The sequence below is a fragment of the Hirsutella rhossiliensis genome (genome assembly GCF_020360975.1).
Source record: "Hirsutella rhossiliensis strain HR02 chromosome Unknown scaffold00002, whole genome shotgun sequence".
Classification (NCBI taxonomy): domain Eukaryota; kingdom Fungi; phylum Ascomycota; class Sordariomycetes; order Hypocreales; family Ophiocordycipitaceae; genus Hirsutella; species Hirsutella rhossiliensis.
The window spans coordinates 492,317-510,899 of NW_025408668.1; the positions used below are offsets into that span (position 1 = coordinate 492,317).

Sequence of the window (18,583 nt, forward strand, 5' to 3'; positions counted from 1 at the left end):
CATGACAGTTGGCGAAGTCCCCGTGCCTACTAGGGGGGCCTCAAAGTCGGCCAATCCCCGTGACAGCTCCACAGTCACGGGGGGGCGGTTGACCTAGAAAAAGCTCGTTGACCTGGAAAAAAAGAAGTACATAAGAGCCCCGCCATTTTGCTAGAACTTAAAAGTACCTCTCTTCCCGCGATAAGTGCAACACATGTTCGCTTTATTGCAAGCTAGTCATAGCAATGCAAATGCATCACCATACTGCCTTTGAGGTGTTTTTGGTGTTTTGGCATCGAATTGAGCTCTATTCGATTTCTTCTTCCTTCCCAGCCTCGAGCGCGTCTTATGATTCCTCTTCATCGCATCTCGATGCCGTCAGCTTCCAAGGAAAGCGTCTGACGGCAAATAGCACGCTTATTTGCCTCCATCACCACTAATTCGGCTGCTTCCTTTACAATCTCGCGATCATAGTACTCCGGCCACATGATCGCCTTGCTTTGCCCTACGCCGCGGTTGTGTAGCTCGCGGAGAATCCTGTAGCTTGCGCACATCCACTCATTGCAATTGAGGTGTGCGCGCTTGTCGCCCTTGGCCCAGAGACCTCTGATGTCTCGAATCCTCGCCTCTGTGATGCTAATCCTGACGTTGAAGCGTACCTTGCGAAGCCAGCGGCGTATATAGCCAGCTTCGTCGCGAACCTCCTTATTCCTGACTCTCTGTGCCTCTTCTTGTGCCGCTTGTCTATTGTATTCGTCTCGGGCGACTCGAATTTAGCGTCACCGACGCTTAATGGGCCGTATCTCGCTACAATAGTTGTCTGTTGCTGGAGACTGGAGCGCTTGGCTTGTTTCTCTTTTATCTTCGTCATCTCGGCCGTTGCGGTGATGCCGTTGAGAGCGAGGGTTTTGTCGGCTTTCCGCGCCTTCTCATAGACATATGTGACGGAGGGAGTCAACGGCATGTGGGAGTCAACTGATGTGGCTAGACGAAGCTGTACGTAGGCGTGATACCTCTGAATCGTAGAGAGGTTGAGTCTCGGCGTTGAAACATTGTTCCAGTTGAATCGTTGAATCGAGGGCGGCGTGTGTGGCGATGGTGTTGATGGTCTTGCTGCCTGAGGCCCGCCCTGAGGCTCGCTTTCGATCGAGCCCGGCAGGTCCTTAATAGCCACTTCTTCTGTGAGCGACGAGAGCGTGTCTTGAAGCTGAGAGAGCACGATCTCGGGACTGAATGGGAAGAGGCCACATTTCTGCCAAGATGAGAGAATTGTGTGCTTTTTGAAGGTGCGAGTGCGGACCTCTTGAAGATGATATAGAAAATCGGACTTGTTAAAGTCATATGCCCCGTCAGCAATCTCACGATGTAGAACTTGTTGATGCCAGTGTTTGTATGACCTAAAAACGCCGACATCAAGAGGTTGAAGCTGATGTGTAAGATGGGGAGGCATTGGGAAGACCTTAATGTTGTGATCGAAGCAGAAGTGAACCATCTCTTCTGTATAGTGACCATCACAGCTATCCATAGTAGAAGCCGCTTCTGAAGTGGATCAACTGGTCTCGTGTGTTTCTCGAAGTGTCTGATCCATTCAATCGCGATGACATCGTTAATATACCCCTTTGGCTGGTTGAAATGATGGTATCGTCGTCAAGGCTGTTGCTAACCCAACGGGCAGGAATTTGGACCCCAGGAGTATCACAAACGAAGGAATGCAACTCCCAGCTGCAGAAATAGCCTCAATCGCTGTGACCGACACTGTATCGTGAGCGTCAGATAAAATAGGGGTATCAATCTCGCGGAAGGTCCAAATAAATGTGCCTTTATGTAGATATCCCACCATGAAGCCCGTCTCGTCGAAATTCCAGGTGTTCTTAGGAGAATATCGTCTTTCTCGATCGTTTGAGACCAGCCGCGAAAAAAAGCCTCAACGTGGATGCGATCTTGCATAGCCTTCCGTTTGATGTCTCGCGCTGCTGCTCTTCGACGGTGGAAGAGTTCTCTATGCCGCTGTATAAAGCGCTTGGCCCAGGCTCGCGATGCTGTAGCTCCCACGCCCTTTGCCTTGAGAATGGCGTTGGCGTGTTGTTGGAGCGCACGACCCTGGATGTGGTGCCCCTGTGTGATGCGGCGATGTGCCCAGCAAAATACCTCCTCTTCATCCGAGGGATCAAGCAGGGCACGGTTGCCCCCATTCTCGGCCGTTGAGTGATGCCCATTGACTCGATAATAGAGGCGCTTGTAGGGTACGCCAAGCGCCTTCGCCGCGGCCACAATTGAGCCGTAGAAGCCCTCGTAGTAGAGCTCTGCTCCTGCAATAAGTTCGCGTCTCGAGGTTTGCGGTTGTATGGCGCGAAAAGTTGGGTAAGCCGGTGGCAGAATCGATCCATTTTTGGACAGCTGACTCTTTAGCTTTTGAAGAAGCCATAGTCAAAGAATTGGCCTTCCCTCGATGACTATTGAGATAGTGACGTGGCGATAAAAATGTAGTGTTATGACGCCATCGTGAAATGGGTTCTGAATTATTGCCATAGGGGGGTATATGCGGGGTCGAATTGTAACTATGGTAGATATGATCTTAAACATGTCTACTTTTTATTGTATGATGCGTGCACACTAATTGAAGTACCCTGTTTTTTTCCAGGTCAACGAGCTTTTTCTAGATCAACCGCCCCCCCGTGACTGTGGAGCTGTCACGGGGATTGGCCGACTTTGAGGCCCCCCTAGTAACCACATCCCGCTCCGTGCTCTCCAGCTGAAGCCCAATATTTGCCCTTCATTTGCAATTATGTGAAGGGACCAATGTTTGTCACTACCGCGACTTCCAAGCCGTGCCCGACCCAGACAAGCTGTAACTCGAGGACAGTATCAATCCCGTCTTGCAAGGATCGCCGGGTCCTGTTGGGCACCTTGCAAGATTCGCCGCATGCGAACATATAGCCCAGGATCCTCTCGACCCTGCCACGGCTTATCCCCTGGAAAGAGTTCCCGTCGCAGCCGGTTTACCCATTGAGCCAGAGGCTCGAAATAAGGGGTAAATGACTGGCCGACACGGTTGAGAAAATGCCGTTCATTGCCCACCAAGCCCGACTTGAGTTCTGCTAACTCTTCCACATCAACGTAGTTCCACTTGTCAAACCGACCAATCACCCTAGCATGTTCATCTGGTCCATTGTAATGAATACATACCCAAAAGAGCACCCAGAAAACGACTCCAGGTCATGCATGAAGGAGTGCTGGTCGCCCAATAAAGCTCCTATAGCCATAAATGCTCTCGTACCAGTCATTCCTTTTGCTCCTGAGGCACCTTGTCGTTGTTCTCGTATAGCAAGGTCTAGATCAATCAAGAAAGCTTGCCACGAAGGGTTCTCATCATCTTCATTGATCATGAGGTTGTTGATGGAGATGTCCCTGTGGAGAAGGCCCGCCTCATGCAACGACTGGTGACCTTCAATGCAGCTCTCCAGCGCAGCGAGCAGCGCCGTGCGAGATTTTGCCTTGTAGATTGGCTTTCCAAAGTCACGAAGAATGACTCGCCGATGTACACGGTTTGGCAGGGCTCCGGTGCTTGCCTTGACTGGAGATATTGAACCGGATCTTTTGTTAGGCGGCAGAGCGGCATCGGTTTCGCTGGACGGTCGCTTCACACCAGCGCCGCTGCTTTGCCCTCTGCGTGACACACTTGACGCGCTCGTACCTGATGGCAACATCGCATGTCCTGATCGGTAATTTGTAGCTTTGGTGACGTCCAGTCTCTTTCGAACATTGTTTTGGATGTCGTCATCCGCACTGCGGACGCGTACAGTCTCGTGGTGGTAGTATCGGGCAACATTAATAACACCTTTCTCAGTCGCTTCTTGGACAAGTATACCCTCTTCGTCTCGGTCCGTGTACTGCCAGGAGTCCTTGATAACAAGCGGCGTCTGGGGGTCTTCTTTGCGATGTGCTTTCCAACAGGTTGTCGCCCGACCGGCAATGCACCGCGCTCGCTTCATAACATCATCAATGATGAGACGCTCTGTTTTGTCGTTTCGTTCGATCTCGATATACTGCTGGCCGCCGGATGTTATAATGGTGGGATCAAAACCAAGCATCTCCTTATTCATTCGCAGAAATCCCAGGATTGTCGTCGCAAACTGTAGCGCACCATACCATCGGACAAGGCGACGACTCTGCCTGCAAAGTCCCCGGCGTCTTCTTCTACGCCCAGGGCATGCCCGTGGTTGTGAACAAGAACATCTACACTGGCCTGAAGGTGGTGAATGGGGCTGACTTTACTGCCGTGGACGTGATAATCGATCCCAATCACCCGGGATACTGCTTGGCAGATGACGTGACCATCCACTTCGGGCCACCGCTCGGCATTCTTCTGCAGTCCGAGGAGACGAAGACCTTGGCGATACCGTCCCTCCCGGTGGGGACAGTACTTATCCGGCCCATGTCGCATACACTTGATTCGACTAACTCACTTCAAGTTCTTATCCGCAAGATGCACGCGACGTGGACTGCCCGCTGTACCAGCGTTCGTTCTCACTGATTACAAAGCCCAGGGTAAAACATTCGTCGAAGTACTGTTGGAGCTGCGTGGAAATCGTGTGACCAATGGTGAACCCTCCAAGTGCGATTTTACGAGCCTCTATGTGCAACTATCCAGGTGCACCTCGCTTCGGGGCATCAAGCTTCTTAATCCCGTGAGACACCATGACTTCATTGGCAATGGGCTCGATCAGGCCATTCTTGATGGAATGCAGAGACTCAAGAACTTGGCCGCGGAAACAAGACGGTTATACAAGGACCAAGGTTTCGAAAAGTAGTGCTAGTATACTAACCATCCTTATAGTTTGACCTTTCGCACGTCGTAACGCGGCACGTAGACGTCCTACACTTCATAAGGTGACCGGACCGCACGCCAGTCGTCCGGATCTCGCCCTCCCTTCCCAGGACGTAAGCGCTTTTGCTCCTCACAATAATTTACCCACCATTCCTCGAACGCCTGGCGGCTGTAAAGCCACCTCGGCGGCCCGTCTCTTTCCCGAACAGGTCCAGGATATGGTCGCAGAACATCCACACTCCTTCGAGATGCTGCGGATAAAATGGCTTCCTGTCCTTGCGCGCGACCACGACGGTGCCAACTTGTGACTGCCAGTCTGGAGGTGCAAACCCGGAGTTGGCATCAATATTGAGGTACGTAGCAATCTGGTTGTCGAGGTCTGCCTCATTGACGGACTGAGTCCCCGTCCGATCCAGGACCAGCGGGACCTCGATGAGCCCTGGGACGGAGGGCACCGACTGCGAAAACACGACATGATTCGCAGGGATTGTAGTGGCAGACCAAAGGGGAAACTTGCGTTTCTCGGCCTCACATCGGACAATGACAGCTTCGACATGCCCCGACTTGCTGTGCGTTTCCCTCAAACCTGATGTACCCATCGGCGGGGAGGCATGCGTGGGCGGCGGGTGGGTTTTGCTGCTGGCGCTTGCTGGGGCGATGCCTCTGGCTCCGAATCGGTGTCGATGTTGTCCCACTTTGAGTAATCAATCGGAGGCATTGAGTCGATTCTTAACAAACTGTTACACTTTACTGCATGATTCGCGAACAGTTCAGACTCCTTTGCCCTTCGAGATGATGGCCCCTTAAAATACTACGTCACGCCTTGCAGTTTAGAGCGGTTGTGCAAGGCGTACAATCAGCCGAAGGCTGCGAGTCCGCGGGCCAACGGGCCAAGCGGTCAATCACCGAGCAGTCAAATCATCTACAAGCATGTAATTGTTACCTTATCTACGCCCACGGATATTTTCGGCAGTATTTCTCTAATGCGAGTTGCATCACCTGGAGTTACGCTGGCCCGTGGTATGTCTCGTAGGGGTTCCGAGTAAGAACCTGTCGTCTGCGGATCTCCTGATCCCTCATCTTCATTTTGATGCCCTCGGGTGGAGACGCGTAAGTCAGGTGATTGCGGTCAAACGGCGCATCCAGCATCAGACCCTGCAGCGTCTTCACGCGTGAGACGGCCACGTAGCTTAAACCAGTCTGGAAGTCTCGGCAGGACAGATCTGTAACGACCATGTCCTCGGTGATGCTTTGTGACTTGTGCACGGTAATTGCATAGCATACGATCAGAGGAAACTGGGTGCGAGTGCAGAGAGTGGCTCCGATGAGGAAGTCCCTCTCCACTGGGAGAATCGGCACAATCTTCCTGCCATCAGGGGTGGTCAGGAATACCGGTCCGCTGTATTTGTCAAACTCCATCATGATAACGCAGGGAGGGTCTTGGATGGGGTCGGCCCCAGGTGCCCAGCCGATATCGTGAACTGTGCCACGAGCGCCGTTGCAGAGGCCAACTGGCTGCCAAAGGTTGGACGTCAGCATCAGACGGGAGCCAATGCATATGGGGATCTGCTTCGCAAGGTTGCCCGCCTTGTCATCAGGCGCTGCCGCGGCGCCAGGGCCTACGTTTTTGGCCATTACCTGGATGACAGGCCGGCCGAGGCGGTCGAGGTGGTAGTGGTTGAACTCGTTGACCCTGTCTTTCGTGGCGTACACCCGTAAGGCGTTGTCGAACTTGGCAACCTCCCGATCGTCTAGCTTCGCCTGTACACGACTGGAGAGGAGCTTCCAGGACTCCTGGATAGTTGGTGCAGTCGCACCCCGAGGGCCGTGCGAAATGCCTCCTGGTCGTCACCACGCTGACGCTGGACAACATTTAAGAAGACCGTCTTGTCGAAGCGCCGATATGCGTTCCGGCCCTTGATCTCTACTCCTGCACTTCCTTGTCGTAATAAAGCGGCTTCTGCAGCACTGGGGGAAGTTGAAAGAAGTCGCCAACCAACAGGATATTCAGGCCGCCAAAGAATTCCTCATTCCGATTCGGGAACGCCTCGCGGAGACGGTCATCGATCCATGATAGTTGACGCAGTCCTAGCATGCTCTTCTCATCAATGATCAGGTACTTGACATCCTTAAGCTTCTTCTGGAGCTGAGCCTTGTCAATCGCTAACAGGGGCTTGAAGTCTTTGTTGATTGGGAGATGCAACAGGGAGTGCAAGGTAGTGCCCGAAATCTGATTTCCCGCAACGCCTGTGGGAGCGGCACGCCAAACAGGCGTTCCCCTCCCGCCTGCGGCGGCTTGGAGGTGGGCGGAGAGTATGTTAATGAGGTATGACTTGCCGGTGCCGCCTCCGCCATCTACGTGGAGCAGCAGCTGGGAAGCGTGCTGGGTCAGAAAGTGGTCCATGACCGTGTCGTACACTAGACGCTGCTCCGGATTTAGGAATCGCGAGCATCCAAGGGTTGATCATCCACCTCAAGGGACATGGGGTTCTCCGCTTTGCGCTGCTTCCAGTAGTCGCCGGTCAGAATGCCACTGTCGGTATACCGTCCAACGTGGGAGTCCAATCATAATTCACATCGAGGTCTCGGCGGCCGAGTATGTCGATGTCCTCTTCCCCCAGCGGATGATCCGGCAGCATGCGGGCGAGTTCATGCCAATCTTCTTCCACAACGGGATCCACATGCTCCTCCAGCTCAAACTGATCGTCCTCTGCCCTCAGTTCCTTTGCTCCTGGCTCTCCGTAATGGTCGTCCTCATGGGAATGGTGCTGCTGTCGGCAGTATTGGTACGCGGCCGCGAAAGATTCGAACCGCTGCCCGCCCACAGTGAGCAACTCCTCTGGGTAGCGATGCGGATGGACCATCATCAACTTGACACGGCAGAAGTCATTAAACTGGGGAGAAGCCTCCGGCCGGTACCGAGGGAAGTAAGACAGGACCCTCTTCTTCGCGTTCGCACAGAGTATCCTCCACGTCTTGAGATTGTACGACTGAAGGTACTCAAGGTAGGTTACTCGTTCATGCTGACCATTTCTCTCCAGATATTTCTGGTAGCTGCCGACAGTCTCATTGACATCATCGTCGACGCGGTACGACCGCGCATGATGCTCCAACGGGCGGCAGTCGACGTACACCACCATCCGCGTACCTTCCTGCAGAGGGATGTTGAGCAGCAGGTGGGAAATCTCTTGCGCCGAGTAATCCCTCTCGGCAATCAGCTTATTCATAAGGCGAGAGGAGAAGGAGAGCAGGGGCTGAAGGTGCGCTGTGTGTGGCAACACCTGGTCGGCCAGCTTGCAGTATGGCTCGGTCTTCTTCTCAGATTTGCTGCAGTACTTCGCAGCGTACGTAATAACCGCCTGTAAGCTGGTGCAAGGAGATATGTCGATATTGGCCAGCCAGCCTAGGACAATAGCAGGATTGAAATGGTTCATGAGGCTGTCGTTCCGGGCCGCCTCGAAGACGAAGTACGACCTTCCTTCCTTCCTCATAACTGCGGCCAGCTCCCGCAAGGCGCGAGGAAGTCAAAGCGGCACTCCTCTGGATTGGCCGCATTTGCAGCCTCGATATCTGCAGCAGCCGCCTCCATGTCCTCGCTAGATCGCCCGTTCGCTTTCTGACGCGCAAGCAGTACGTGGTATTGCATTTGTGACGCTGGCAGCGGTTGACAATTTGCGAGAGCCGCAAGAACGTCATCTCCGTGCCCAGCGGATCCGCGCTCAGGGATTACCTCACCTTGAGGCACAGTCCTACTCGGCTCGGGGTTGATAGCGGTGATGTGAAATCCCCACGTGCGTGCGAATACCTCACGAGCGGCTTCGTCCTCCATGTCGGTCCCGGGCAATCCTCCATCCAGTACAGGCCATGGTTGTGCGGGCTACCACGGCCCTGCCATTCATACCGATCCCAGTAATCCGTGACGTTGAACTTCTTCCTTAACACGATATCCCGAAAGAAGCAGTATCGGCGGTAGAAGTGGAAAGCTGCAATGTGAGGGTTCTGCCGCAATAACTGGCGGGATAGAGCCATCCTCTCCGACTCGGATGCGGCCAGCCATTCTTCATATCGGGGCATGTGTTGGTAGAGACTCCGCCAGTGCAGATCTGCCGGGCTAAATGTGATGAATGCAGCAGGACAGCCAAGGTTATAGGCATAAGCCTCCAGGTCCTGCCTCTTTTTGTTCCAGAAGGGGCGTGTACCGCGAATAGACACTGCGTGTCTTGTGATCGAGTTGATCAGCGCCTGCGCCTCGGGGTCCTCGCTGTGCTGGAGCGCCTGAACAAGCCGCTCTCTTGTGAGCGCTTCATGAGTGCCATCGTGCTGCTTCACAAAGAACTTGGACCGTGTACGTGCCTGTGACCGCATTAGAGTGTTGAATGCGACGAAGCGGAAGGTCGGGTGGCGGGCAAAACGCCCGTCATGCCAACGCATCGCGTGCTCAATGTAATCCTTGTAATCAATGGAGCGTAATCGAGGCTCAACAAAGTCAGCTCTACCGTCAGGAAAGAGGCAGGAAAGGCCAAGGAGAGAAGGGCATGAGAGCGATTGAACTCGTTTATTGGCGTGTGCCGTATATTCGGGAGCTGCAACTCGTGTTGCGGCCGAGCCTGGACGTTCGTGGGAAGCTCTGCATCAGCTTCTGATTCTCTAGTGAGAATAGCCCGCAGAGCATCGAGCTCCGTGTCCTTGGCCAAAAGGTCCGGCACCGCAGCTTCGTCCTCTAGGTCAGGCTCTGCCTCGTGATCTTCCTCGGGTCCAACATCGGCAGCCTCCACCTGACTTTGGGGTATTGCATCCAGGATATTGCCATTCTCAGGCAGTTGGCTCAGCCGCTCTTCGTCGATAACGATGCATCGATAGCCAGGATGATGGCGCCGCAGGTAGTTGAGCCATATCACAACCGCCTGGCGGCGCACACGGAACTGGCGGGTGAATTGCCGGCTAAGATTGGCGTGGGACGACGTATTGGCAGGCCGTAATAATACAGTGTTCAACTCCTGCGGCAACAGCGGGAGCTGGTTGTACACTAAGCCAACCTCGCGGAGGAAGTGAACGACGTGCCCCCGATATTTGTACTGCTGCCCTCGCACAAGCATAATGTTGACGTGGGCGTGAACGCGAGCAATCAACGACTCTTCGGTAGGCGTAAGCTCGGGCAACCGGGCCGACACAGGGCCAAAGTCGAGCTGATTATCCGCAGAGAAGAAATACGGCTCGCGGGGGCCGCGTTTCGCATCCTTTCGATAGCAACGCGCACAAATGCCGTCGGTATCGATATTCATCTGAAACCAACTCTCTTGGCATCGACTGCAAAACTGCATTTGGTCATTGTCCAGCTTTGTCCAGAACTCGCGGAGGGTGGTCTTGTCACGGTCAGTCAAGGCGCAAGCGTCGAGGTCGCCATTCCACGCCGGATCTTGTGCGTGAAATACCGCCGACTGTTCAGGTGGAATCATTACCGGGCTCCGAACACGTCGTGGCGGCCTCAACGGTCGAGTTTGCCTTCGAGATTGTCTCGGCCGCCCTCCTGTACCTGGGGCAGGACCACGGCCGCCACGCCTTGGCTGTGCCGAAGGCTGCCGCATGCGATGGCGAAGAGGGCTTCCATCCACGTAATCATCATCGCTGTCCTCGTCTTCGTCCCTAGATCGGAATCGGGCTCCACCCCAATTGTTTGAGGTACCGGCGAGGTCGAGCGGGTGAAAGCAGCAAGTTGAAGTAGTCCTCAGCGTCAATATCGGACTCAGAGAACTGGCCGCTGTCATGTCCTTCCCTCCTTACCTCATCCCCATCTGGAAGCCCAATCAGCTGCGGTCGATCTTGACTCGCACCTACGTTCCGTGGTTAGCGCAAACAAACCACTGCGAGCACAGCGCAAGGATATCTTCTCCAGGAACCTCCGAACCTTTAAAGACGCCGAGTTGGGATATTGTGGAGTCGGTGACACAATCTCCCTGCACGACGCCGTGAACGGTGGCCGCGCTGGATAGCGGCCTGCTTGGCCCTCGCCCCAGTCTTGGAGGCATCATCTTGTGAGTGCTTCCCACCTTTGTGGAACCTAGACGCTAGGTAAGAGTAATCTTTGTCGGCTATGCTGATGCTTCGTACAGTAAACGGACTAGAATCTGAGGCGATCGGATGGGTCGTTGGCTGTACGGTGGGGAGGAGCAAGAGTCCGGAAGAGCCGCGAGCTCTGTTGGGTTGGTGGAATTGGCGTCCCAAGCACTACCTGGGGCTGGCTCTTTGGCTCTCGAATAACCTCCTAGTTGTATGAAGTTGCCGTAGCTTCTCTGGCGATGTGGGCGGGTTCCGGATCTCTGTTGCAAGGCGATAGACCAGCATTCCCTTCAGTTCTCTTCGGAGCAGGTCTCTCGCTAAGGAAGGACGGGCGGCGAGATTCCTCAACGTCAGGGTCGCGCCTCTGGATCTGGAGTTCTTCATTTAGTTAGCGTTGAATGGCCTTACGGAGTGAGGAAGACGGAGCTGACATGAGAATTGCACTGACTACGACAGGCGAGGCAGTTCTTGGTCTTCCAAACAGACTTCCGTTTGCTGACGAAGTCACCCGCCGGTTTCTCCGCCACAGCGGGCACAGACGATGGAAATCAAGTCCATCTTGAAGCCCTTGAGGAGTAGACTTAGGACTCAGTACTTCGCGAACCACGCATCAAGACGCGTTGCTTCAACGAAGTTTCCACGTCAAGGCGACGCGCAAGTAAACAAACCAGGGTTGCTACGGGCCACAGACACCTAGTCCCACATTTTTGCAGCCGTTATCCAATTGTTGCACGTTTTGCGGCCGTCCATACAAAATTCGGGCCAATCAGAACTCGGGAAACTTATTGACCCCTGTCTGCACCAAACCCTCATTATTCGGGAAACTTATGGATTGATGTAGAGTCAGCCTTCGGCTGAACAAGTTACCTCCGCGTTCTTACCCCGCCCGCCCTCAACCCACCTTGTTGTGGCGGGGTAAAATGGCGTCCAAGCAGCCACACTACCGGGAGCAAGCCTCATCGTCTCAGCAGACCTGCCAGTGTGGAACCAAATTCAGTCCCGTTCCTCAAGGCATTGGCGGACCCTGCAAGGGGCCGGTCTCCTGTTAACCGTCTGATCACAAGGATTGGCATGCATCAACTACACCCAAAGTTTCCTCGCCCCACCGCCAGCCTCTTTTCCAGCCTCCTTGGAATAAGCTTCCCCAATGCATAAGGTGCCCGCCCAACCACCGAATTCTTCACCCATTTATGTACTTCTTCTATCAATAAAAGACCAACTAGATTCCCTCCTTAGAAGGATTAAGAGCTTTCAGTCCATTGATTCAATGCCAACTGCTCATTTGCTCGTCCTGTAATATGCAGCCTTTCCGGCTACGAAAGACCGGAGCCTATCCTATATACATCAACTTAACCTGTGCACTGAATTGCTGATACATAATATGAGCCACCCCCGTAAGCCTCGTCCCTCTCTTGGTAAAAATGCACGCAGAAAAAAACGCAACCCAAAAACCTCTTGAGCCATTCTGCATATAGCCATAACTCTGTGTGCGAAGTGTGGTAGTCACCGCCGCCAGGCGATAGTGAGGGTTATAGGTATCGAACCCGGGATTTCCCCGCTGGGTGGCCAGCACAGTAAGGCCTACTTGGGATAGCCTAGCACCAAGTGGTCGTCTTACCACTAGACCACCCGACCCCCTGCAGTAGCATATCAGTCCATCGGAAAATTGGGTGCACCACTTGACTCGGCAATGTCTTGAAGGCTGCCTGAAATTACATGGACTCATCACCGCCGGCTAATGCAAAGGCTTCTGTTGGCTTGTCTCTTGCACAGCGTCCGATGGGTCTTAGTGACACTGAACCAATCATACCCTCAATTCAGAGTCAATAATGTTCTAAGCTTCAGTTCTCATTGGTCAGAATCGTTCATAATGGGAAGAGCCTGTTCACAAGCTCTAAATCGCGAAGTGGACGCTGGACAAGCTCTGTGATCGATAATATCACAAGGCGTGCGTAAACTCGTCATACAAAGGCTCTGCCCGGTATCAAAATTCTCCCAAACGGAGTACTCATTTCTTTAGGAGCCGAATCCCTCCGCCTTACGGCAGCACACCAACTCAAACGGGAATATGTGCTTCAACATAATAAGCCAGTTGGGACAACAAAGGGGGCACGTTGGCGACCATTAGCCCCCCCTCGGAGTCCGGAGTAGAGTCGCATGTCAACGACCTCAACACACCAGCTTACTGTGCCGTACCTGCTGTTGTTTGTCGAGCTGCAGAGCTTTTGCTTTTGATGATTTGGATGCCATAATCTTGGACATGGCTTGGCGGGCAGGGAGCCGGAAAAGCCCGTATCGCAAAAGCGTCATTTTTTTTCCATGACTTATGTGTACCTCAAGAGCACCGTTGCAGGTCGGACGGTGTCAGCGCCGCCGAAAAGCATTATTTCTGGGGGCTGGCACGGGCGACAACCCTTGCCGCAGCTCAACGTCTTCGCCGCAGTTGGTGCACATGTACCTGGAAGTAATGTCGCTGAAGTGCGCCAAAACAAGGGACGCTCTTTGGTGACGCAAGTTTTGGTCCTTGGCCATTCTCTCGCAGGCCACCTGAGACCCCGCGGCTCCCACCTTTCCGTCCCCTCTTCTTCTCTAACTATACTTTGGAATACTTTGACGCTATCTCGGCCACAGCGCCACAATCGAGCTGCTGCCTCAAGATGCCCTGTTCGCCATGGCAACCTTCACATTTTGTCTGCGTAGCCAAGCAAGACAAAACGGCCCTACATCTGAACATGCTAGAAACGGACGATGAGCCAATTTACCTGGGTACACGAAGCTGCCTGCATGGGTTTGTGGCGCCTGTATCTGTCACCGCTGCGACCACAGGCAAAAACATTGGCTCAAAAGGTAGCCACGATTCGCTTCCTCGCCGAACCAATGATTCTCTCCACCGAGCAAACACGGCTTCAGGAACCCTAGGTGACGCAGGCTTGTCCCGCTGCCGTCGACGACCGAAACCGAAACCGAAATCACCCCGCAGCTTGATGATTCCTTACGAGCTTCGAAATAAATATGTCGAATTGGGCAGGGCAAAGACCTCGGAGGAAAAAAGGCGGCGGCCCGCAGTTTTCGGGTTCTTTGATGGAGCAGGCCGGTTCTGTCGCCGGCTGGGCCGCGGAGTACCTGACTCTCTAATGGACTTGCCTTCATCTGTGCCCATTGCCCATGACAAAATTGCATACCGCCCGTTATTTGCAGGATTGTCGCACAAGCAAGTGCGGACAGAGGTGTTGCAACGTTTGGTCAGAAGATATGGTTCCGATTTGGAACCCGGCGAAATATGACGAATGTCGTCTTCCCAACGGCAGACAGTTCTTCGATCAGACGGCGGGTTCTTGGACTCTGGAGTGTTGTTGCCCTTCGCAGGCTTGGGGAGTCTTGTCCAGCGTTTGATGTTATTGCAAACCGGCGCAGGTGCTGATCCAAGGAGACAAGATGCACAACTACTTTTCAAAATGCTGTCTTTATTTAGAGCTAGCTTTCTCTGGTCTGGACATAGTGCACCACTTCTTGATCATGCTCAAAGGTTCTAACGTGGGCAAGGGCATGGGTATCTGGGCCATCGGCACTGCCGACGCTCACCCTTCGGCCGGTATCATTGGCACCCACGTCAGCTCAATCCAGCCAGCGTGAATGCCTCCAAACTGAACCAAGCATGAAGGCCAAAGTACTTCAAAATGCTCCCCCAGAAAAGCACCTCAAACTGCCAGTATTCTCTCCACCCTTCTCCCGCTGTTTGCCCTCGCAACCCTATCCAAGTAGAAGAACTGTAGCGCAGGTACAAAGAAAGAAAAGGGGATCCCACGATGCCCAACGAGAGGGCATATGCGGAACCAGCCGGCGAGCGACTCAGATGATGTTGGGAGGCGTGTGCCGCATCTTCTTGAGCCTGTGTTGAAACCTACGAAAGGCCTCCTGGATGTGGGAAGGCTCGATCGGGGTCTTGCCTCGCCGGAGGAGGCCCACTCGCGGAAGCGCTTGCCATTGTGCCAGGTGAAGGAGGTCTGGCGGTACCCGGAATAGATGACGTATTCCTCGCACGTCATCACCTTTGTGCGCTCGTCGACGCGGGGCGCTGGAGGGTCATGTAGTTCATCTCGTCCCTTCTTCCTCGTCCTGTCGTCGCGCTGGGGACCTCGACCGAGTAGTGGATGCCGCCCCGAGGAGGTTAACCTTGGCCTTCTTGTAGTTCCTGGCGGCTTCATCGACGGAGCCGCTGGGCACGACGCCGTCGAGGGGTCATCGCCGATGACTAGGTCGGTGTCCGCACCCTGTCATCCGAGTCTTTAACGTTCTTGCGCACGTCCTACCACGAGGGCCCCGAGCGATCATCGACGACGCGGTCGAGGGGGAGCGGCGGAGCGGCGCTAAGTTCGAAGCAGACAAAACAACGGTCACGCGAAACGCCGCAGGGGCGAGCAATACGCTATTTACTTAGGTAGCGCCTCTTCGTGCCTTTGCTTTAGGGTGCTTCGAATGCTGCTCGAAAAAGCAGTAGGTGTCGCGAAGACCGTTGCGCCACGCAGGCAAAAGTGGAACGCGCTCCGATAAGAGCACTCAACTGACGTATGTCTTTCTTCTCAACAGTAGGACAAGCAATACACCTTGTCGTAGTGTCCTGTGTCTGCAGTTGCGATGCGCATTCCTTCCATGGGACGATGGTAGGCAGCCATGGACAAACATTCGTGAAACCTACGAACTGCCTGCCCGAGTCTAGGCAGAAATGAATTGACATGTTATCGCCAGGATAGTGTCGAAGTATTCTTAGGTATAGTTGGCGAGAAGAAAATGGGGAAAGGAAGGTGGGAGACAAGGGGTCTCTGAGTCGTCCGTGAGAAAATGACCAAGAGCCAAAACTTGCACTGCCAGACAGCGTCCTCTTCAAGACTTACTTCAGCAACGCTACTTTTAGGTACATGTGCCCAAACACCTACAGTGATGCTGCCCTGGCCGCGACGGGTAAATGGAGCTTCTAGGTCCTCATTGAGACGTCACCCATAGCTAGCTCTATGTTGCTCCGAATACTGCTTCGTTCAGGGTTTATGCACGGCAGGTCCGCATGCATTAGCGCGTGCTGTGGTGTCTGCGGGAGTATCCTTGCAAATGCAGATCGTGGCTCAGCCACATTTTGCGCCTCTGCATGCATGGAGTCAGTTGGTTCGGTGATACCGGCCTCCAAGTCATAGCCAGGATGCAAGGGAGTACTTGCGAAATGCTACCTGTGGTGCCACCCCTCTTCTTGAAATGGTTGCCTCACGTAAGGACATGGACGTTGTTGTTCTTCAAGGAGCTGCACCGGTAGCCGGAACCCTCTCCGCTTCACACCTTCTTAAGATGGTTGCCACACTCAGCAACGGTCAAATGTCAACGCCTCTGTAAGTCGCCCCGCTGCAGCCAAAATACACCTCTGCTGGCTGCCCTGCAGCCAGTAAGCACTCCTGCCTCATGAGATGGCTGCACACCTGATAAGGACTAGGACATGATAGGTCTGAAGCATACTGTAGTGGGACATCTATCGGAGGGATCGAAGCCCCTCGCGCCCAATGATGCTCCTCTGTCGCCAGATGACGCCGGCCTACGCCGGCCCCTAGCAGACGGCACCGCCTCCCAAGGTTCTGCCGACCGCTGGGGATGACCCGACACACCCACGAGCTTGAATCCGAGCTGCGACGATTACGTATGTATCTCCCACGTGATATCGACGAACAGAAGATGATGCCCAATGGGCATCTATGCAGCGACCGTCAGTACCGATCCCAGACCTATCTGGTCCCGAACCGCGGCGACAAGCTCTTCATGCCTGCGACCGTATGTGCCAGGGTGTTGGGCTATAGGACCCATATCTGGCGTCCACAAAAATAGGTCTCTGTACAGGGTCATCGCGAGCCAGGCACACTCCCTTGTATTCCTACTTTCTTGGCGTCAATTGTTAAGGAATTCGCTGTGCACAACACACGGCCGCTGACAAGGGCGTCCAGCACCACGCTCAGCGCGAGCTGAGGGAGGCGATGGCGCCCAACCCCGTGGACGAGGCGCGACTACGTCCCAAGAACAGGAGCCGATGACGACTACGAACGCTTCTGGATCTAGAGAAGCGCTCCTCCAGCAGTCCCCCCGCGACGGTCTTGCCAAACTGCAGTTGCGACGATGCGCACAGTAACCCGACGGCTCTCCATTCGGTTCCACGAGCTGCAACCGCGCCAACACCGACATCGACCAGCAAGATGCTGTAATTGGAGACGTAGCAGACGAAGCCGAGACCAACAAACCGGACGACCTGCCCGAGGCTCGAGGCCCAGCAGTAACGGTTGCTCACGCGGCGGAGACTCATCGCCAGCCAGACAGAAGTCTTCCGCGCATTCAGCACCGCCTTCGACCGGATGGCCGCCCAGTTCACCTCAGGCCACGCGCTCAACTTCGCCAAGGACTTCTCGCGCGGCTTCCTCAGCTACTCAACGGCGCGCCCACACGCGCGGGCAAGAACGCCAATAACTGCCACGGAAGAGACGGGGCGGCTGCCGCAGCGACCTAAGCCGCTATGGCCCAGAAGGGGATGGCGCAGGCCCCTGCCGGCCAGCCCCGACCCACACGTCCAGCCGCCTAAGGGACGACCTGCGCGTCTTCGTGCGGCTCACTGACGGATCTCCAGCGTGGGGCCACCAGGGGAGCCCACGTAGCCAAGACGCTCAATCTTGGCATAGAACGCATGCCACAAGTCGCCCGAGTGAAGACCGGATGGGCATTCGTATCTTAGACCGGGAGGCGAGGGACTTGCTGATTGAAAGGCAGGGCGACTGGGCGGCCTGCCTCGGAGCCGAAGCGGTTGAAGGCTTCCAGAAGTGGCACACTTATGCGGTGGCCGACTGCCCCAGGCAGCTCACGAATATCTGGGGGTCTGCAGTAGACTATGGCCAAGCTATCAGAGAAGAGATCAAGCTGCGGACAGGCGTGGAACCAGTAGACGTTCACGAAGCCAAAAGACACGCCGAAGGCTCAGACCAGCCTACCGTGACGATGATTGTGTGGTTCAAGGCGGCTATACAGGAGATATGGCGACTCTTCGGCACCAGCCGATTAGCGCGACCGATCACCAAGAACCCCCGACCTACCCAATGTGACAATTGCTGGGACTACCACTCCCACTTTATCTGCGACCAAAACAGGCGTGCCGACGCTGCGGCGGAAAAGACCATCATGGTGACGACTGTGATCGCCCGGAGAGTGCGCGAACTGCTTCGGGCCCTTCCAGGCAGACCACAAGGAGTGCCCTGCCAGACCCAGGCGCTCACACGGCCAACTCGTGCGGCTGTCTAAGATCGAAAAGCACGCAGTAAGGAAGATGGGCTCCCGGCTATATCGGCAAACCAACATGGAACTCGAACGGCTGGCGCCAACCACCTCTCCCCAGCCATCCCAAGGACCGACCCCTTTACCCTGCGCAAGAGCCGTCGAGGCCCGCCAGATGAAGCGGCCACCTCCCTCCAGCGTGCAAGCGCCCGACCCCACGGCGCTTCTTCCACTTCAGGACGAGATAGTGGTCGCAACAGACAGCCCTGAGTCTCTCAAAAAGAGACGTCGACAGAGCACGCGCCCGGATCCCTATGAGTAACAGGTCCCCGAGACAAAGAACCCGCGACAGGAGGATGATCCGAGTTCTCCGGGCCAACGTGGCAAAGCAGAGCCTTATCATAGCATGGCCTTACGACTAGCAGAAGTAGA

General features: G+C 54.7%; 3 protein-coding genes across 3 annotated transcripts; all 3 read right to left on the reverse strand.

Annotated features, from left to right (window-relative positions):
* Window positions 1–338: 338 nt before the first annotated feature.
* HRG_01609 (DDE superfamily endonuclease domain-containing protein) lies at window positions 339–4,082 on the reverse strand (the record flags this gene model as incomplete). The annotated part of the gene is made up of 6 exons (XM_044860080.1): window positions 339–709; window positions 763–1,518; window positions 1,696–1,849; window positions 1,909–2,288; window positions 2,886–3,127; window positions 3,178–4,082. 6 exons carry the CDS (start codon window positions 4,080–4,082, stop codon window positions 339–341), a joined length of 2,808 nt encoding a protein of 935 aa, XP_044723713.1.
* An 865-nt stretch (window positions 4,083–4,947) lies between these two features.
* On the reverse strand, window positions 4,948–5,525 carry HRG_01610 (uncharacterized protein; the record flags this gene model as incomplete). The annotated part of the gene is made up of 2 exons (XM_044860081.1): window positions 4,948–5,334; window positions 5,394–5,525. 2 exons carry the CDS (start codon window positions 5,523–5,525, stop codon window positions 4,948–4,950), a joined length of 519 nt encoding a protein of 172 aa, XP_044723714.1.
* A 287-nt stretch (window positions 5,526–5,812) lies between these two features.
* Window positions 5,813–10,836, reverse strand: HRG_01611 (PIF1-like helicase domain-containing protein; the record flags this gene model as incomplete). The annotated part of the gene is made up of 11 exons (XM_044860082.1): window positions 5,813–6,322; window positions 6,395–6,568; window positions 6,625–6,742; window positions 6,808–7,235; window positions 7,384–7,677; window positions 7,747–8,300; window positions 8,689–9,073; window positions 9,161–9,256; window positions 9,304–10,170; window positions 10,589–10,638; window positions 10,713–10,836. 11 exons carry the CDS (start codon window positions 10,834–10,836, stop codon window positions 5,813–5,815), a joined length of 3,600 nt encoding a protein of 1,199 aa, XP_044723715.1.
* Between the last annotated feature and the right edge of the window lie 7,747 nt (window positions 10,837–18,583).